Genomic DNA, 3789 nt, shown 5'->3' on the forward strand with positions numbered 1-3789 from the left:
GCAAGTGACAAGAAAGGCCGACTGTTGAGGGCTCTCCTGCACAATGGCAGAAGCGTGGGGAAAACAGGCGTTTGCTGCCAGGCGGTACCATGAAGATACGACAAGGGGATCTGCCTTTGTATACACAAACAGCAACCACACCAGAGGTACAGTATTATCAGTATATTTTCTGAATAATTTGATGAGAATGTTAATTGTACGAGGGAGGGATTACAACAAAGAACAACAGCAACAACATCCACCTGGAACAAAATAGCTTCTTGATGTTGTAATGATTCACCGATGTACTTATATGCATTCATAGACTGATGTTTGAGGTATGATTTAAAGGATATTTTGCCAAATATCTAAATTGATGATGTTTGACATTGTTATGAATATGATTATTACTGTATAGAATCAGACATTAATGTCATTTTATTCATTAAAGAGCTCTGCTGCTTCGAAGCAATTAAACAAGGCCAGTGTGAAGAAATGTAGCTCTGTGGTATGACTCAAATGTAACGCAGCTAGTATTGTTGTATATTTTAACAGTTGGCTAATGAGGAATATTTTATTACACAACACTGTTCAAAAATGAGATGAAAATGTACTTATTTTATTTCTGTTACTAGATAAATTGTGTTACTTAAATAATTGGATACAATATATTTATAATTGAATGAATGAATACTATACATACTGGCTAAAAAATAACAATGTGTACTTGTGAGAACACATGAGATTCTTAATGATGACATTCCATTATTTTCCCCAGATCCCTTTGAGGGTCCCAATTACCACATTGCTCCTCGATGGGTTTACAACATGGCAACCCTCTGGATGTTTTTTGTGGTCATTGCCTCAGTCTTCACAAATGGTCTTGTCTTGGTGGCCACAGCTAAGTTCAAGAAACTCCGTCACCCACTGAACTGGATCTTGGTCAATCTGGCAATCGCTGATCTTGGAGAGACAGTTTTTGCCAGCACCATTAGTGTATGCAACCAGTTTTTTGGTTACTTCATTCTGGGACACCCAATGTGCATCTTTGAGGGCTATACTGTCTCAGTGTGTGGTGAGCATTTACATGTTTTCTCTGTGTGACATTAAAATGTTTGGAAACAGATTCTTAAGGAAGGATTCTTGGTCATATATTATCACACTGCAAGTGAAATAACTTTTCTGATTAACCTTCGTCTTTACTCAGGAATTGCTGCTCTCTGGTCCCTGTCCATCATCTCCTGGGAGAGATGGGTAGTTGTATGCAAACCTTTTGGAAACGTCAAGTTTGATGCCAAATGGGCCACAGGTGGAATTTTGTTCTCCTGGATCTGGTCAGCAGTGTGGTGTGCTCCCCCAATCTTTGGCTGGAGCAGGTAGCCTGCAGGTTTTTCTTTAATTAAAACACAGAGTTTCTAATTCATCAATGGGAACATCAATTTAACAGTTTTTTTGTGTCAGGTACTGGCCTCATGGACTGAAGACTTCCTGTGGACCTGATGTATTTAGTGGAAGTGAAGACCCTGGAGTCCAGTCCTACATGATTGTTCTTATGGTTACATGTTGTTTCCTTCCCCTGTCTGTTATCATCTTGTGCTACCTTGCCGTCTGGTGGGCCATCCATTCTGTAAGTTACCTGCAGTTTGATAAATATATTAAAGTAGCTCACAGCCTGGCCGACTCTCACACTGCATTGATGTGTTGATTACAGGTTGCGCTGCAGCAGAAGGAATCGGAGTCAACCCAGAAAGCTGAGAAAGAAGTGTCCAGAATGGTCGTTGTCATGATCGTGGCATATTGTGTCTGCTGGGGACCTTATACAGCCTTTGCCTGCTTTGCTGCGGCCAACCCTGGATATGCCTTCCACCCTCTGGCTGCTGCCATGCCTGCATACTTTGCCAAGAGCGCCACCATTTACAACCCTGTCATCTATGTATTCATGAACCGACAGGTGGGCACAACAATTAACATGCCACATTGACCAGCTTTCCATTCTTCTAATCAAATGTGTTTGATTTACATTTCTAACACAATTGATTTTGTTCTCTTCCCATCAGTTCCGCACATGCATCATGCAACTCTTTGGCAAAGAAGTGGATGATGGTTCTGAAGTATCCACATCAAAGACAGAGGTCTCATCTGTGGCTCCTGCATAAACCTCCATGTTCTCTAATTTGGGGGGGAAAAAAACTAAGAACCATTGTGATATGTACAGTAAATATGTTATGTTTCATTTATTTTTATGTTTTAGTAAATAGCTCACTGGCAAATGAAAATACGACAAATATTCATAAAGTAATTTAATCATTATGTCACTGTTTCTTTTTTTCAGTTGAACATAAAAAATATCAAGCATGTTGAAAGTTTTCCATCTGGTGATTCTTATGACTAGTTGTCCAAAGGTTGTTTAACATTTTCCTCATAAGGTTGTTATTACTGTTTAGTAAGATACATTACAACTGTAAAAAATGTGGGTTTTGGACCAGTGGTGTATGTTGGCAAAATGTCTACAATAGAACTGACGAAGGTTTCGAACATGTATGGTGGCAAAGCCATACATTGTCTGAATGAGGGATATTTTAGTGATAGCATTCCTCTCAAGAGTTACTGTCTAAGTACCTTTCAAACACAGAGTCAGATGGTTTTAACAAAGGTTTTCTACAACAGTGACTGTGACATCACTGACAATAGATCTTGTGTATTAACTTCCAGTTGACCAGACTGCACAGGTCTATCAGCTGAAACAGGCTGCACATTCAGATAAAGCAATGTGAACATGCTCAAAAGGTAATTCAACTACTCCACCCACAGCACCGATCAGAGGAGACAAATGTGGAGAATGTGAAATTGCACACCTCTGCTGTCTCTTGACGGGAAGTAGGTGTATATGAGGTTTTTTCTTCAAGGTTTTCAGGATGCATTACAAATATAGTACTATACGCCCATAGAGGCGAATGCACAACGCGAGTACACTTAACTTTACACACACACAAATGGCCTGCTCGCACACCCAAAGTGAACTGTTTCCTCTGCAGAGACTTGTTCTTTCTTACTACTGTATCTGTCAAATCTGCCCTTATAATAACAGTCTACCAAAGTGCAAGCGCATCTCAACTCATAAATAGAATGAGAGATGGCAAACTTGTCCCAAAACAATAACTTAGAGACAAACTATAACACTTCTGAACTATACACCAGGGGCATCAACCTTTTTTTTCCCGCCATTTACCAAGGTGGACTTGGACACGCCCATGCATCATGACTTTTAGACCATGCATTTAGAACATACAAATACAGCCTCAAAACTATGGTTCAGCTAAAATGTATTAATTACACTAAAGTACTAACATGCATACAGACACAAACTAAATACGTAGAAGTGTCACCAGATTTCTCTAGTTCCAGGAGACATTCTTGTTCCACATGGAACTCACAGATATTCTTTGAGGTAATTGAGGGAACTGGACTTGAGAAGAACATTGAAATACTGGAATAAACCATTGTAACAGCATTGATTAAGAGTTATGGGGCAAATTGCTCATGGTAATTGAGGACTTGAGTGGTCTTTCCCTGTGTTATCTGGGGTGCTCACACTACTCTAACCGTTGCTACCCTCCAAAGTACCCGCTGATACTTTAAGCAAGTTTTAATCAAAAGTCAAACAATACAGCTACGCTCTGTGAAATTCAATGCATTTAAGCATTCACTTTGACTCGTTTGTGACCCTATATTAAAATTCAGGTCATCACCAAAGCAATATCCATCTCCACCTGCTGGGGACAATAAATATTACAAAATTGTTGAGACTAC

At 39.6% G+C, this 3789-nt stretch overlaps 1 protein-coding gene across 1 annotated transcript; it reads left to right on the forward strand.

Annotated features, from left to right (window-relative positions):
- Positions 1–2222, forward strand: LOC117761719 (red-sensitive opsin). The gene is made up of 6 exons (XM_034585889.1): positions 1–146; positions 758–1054; positions 1187–1355; positions 1441–1606; positions 1691–1930; positions 2037–2222. The coding sequence occupies exons 1-6, from the start codon at positions 44–46 to the stop codon at positions 2133–2135; spliced, it is 1074 nt and encodes a 357-aa protein (XP_034441780.1). The 5' UTR covers positions 1–43; the 3' UTR covers positions 2136–2222.
- The last annotated feature ends 1567 nt before the right edge of the window (positions 2223–3789 follow it).

Source organism: Hippoglossus hippoglossus, chromosome 5 (genome assembly GCF_009819705.1).
Source record: "Hippoglossus hippoglossus isolate fHipHip1 chromosome 5, fHipHip1.pri, whole genome shotgun sequence".
Taxonomy (NCBI): Eukaryota; Metazoa; Chordata; class Actinopteri; order Pleuronectiformes; family Pleuronectidae; genus Hippoglossus; species Hippoglossus hippoglossus.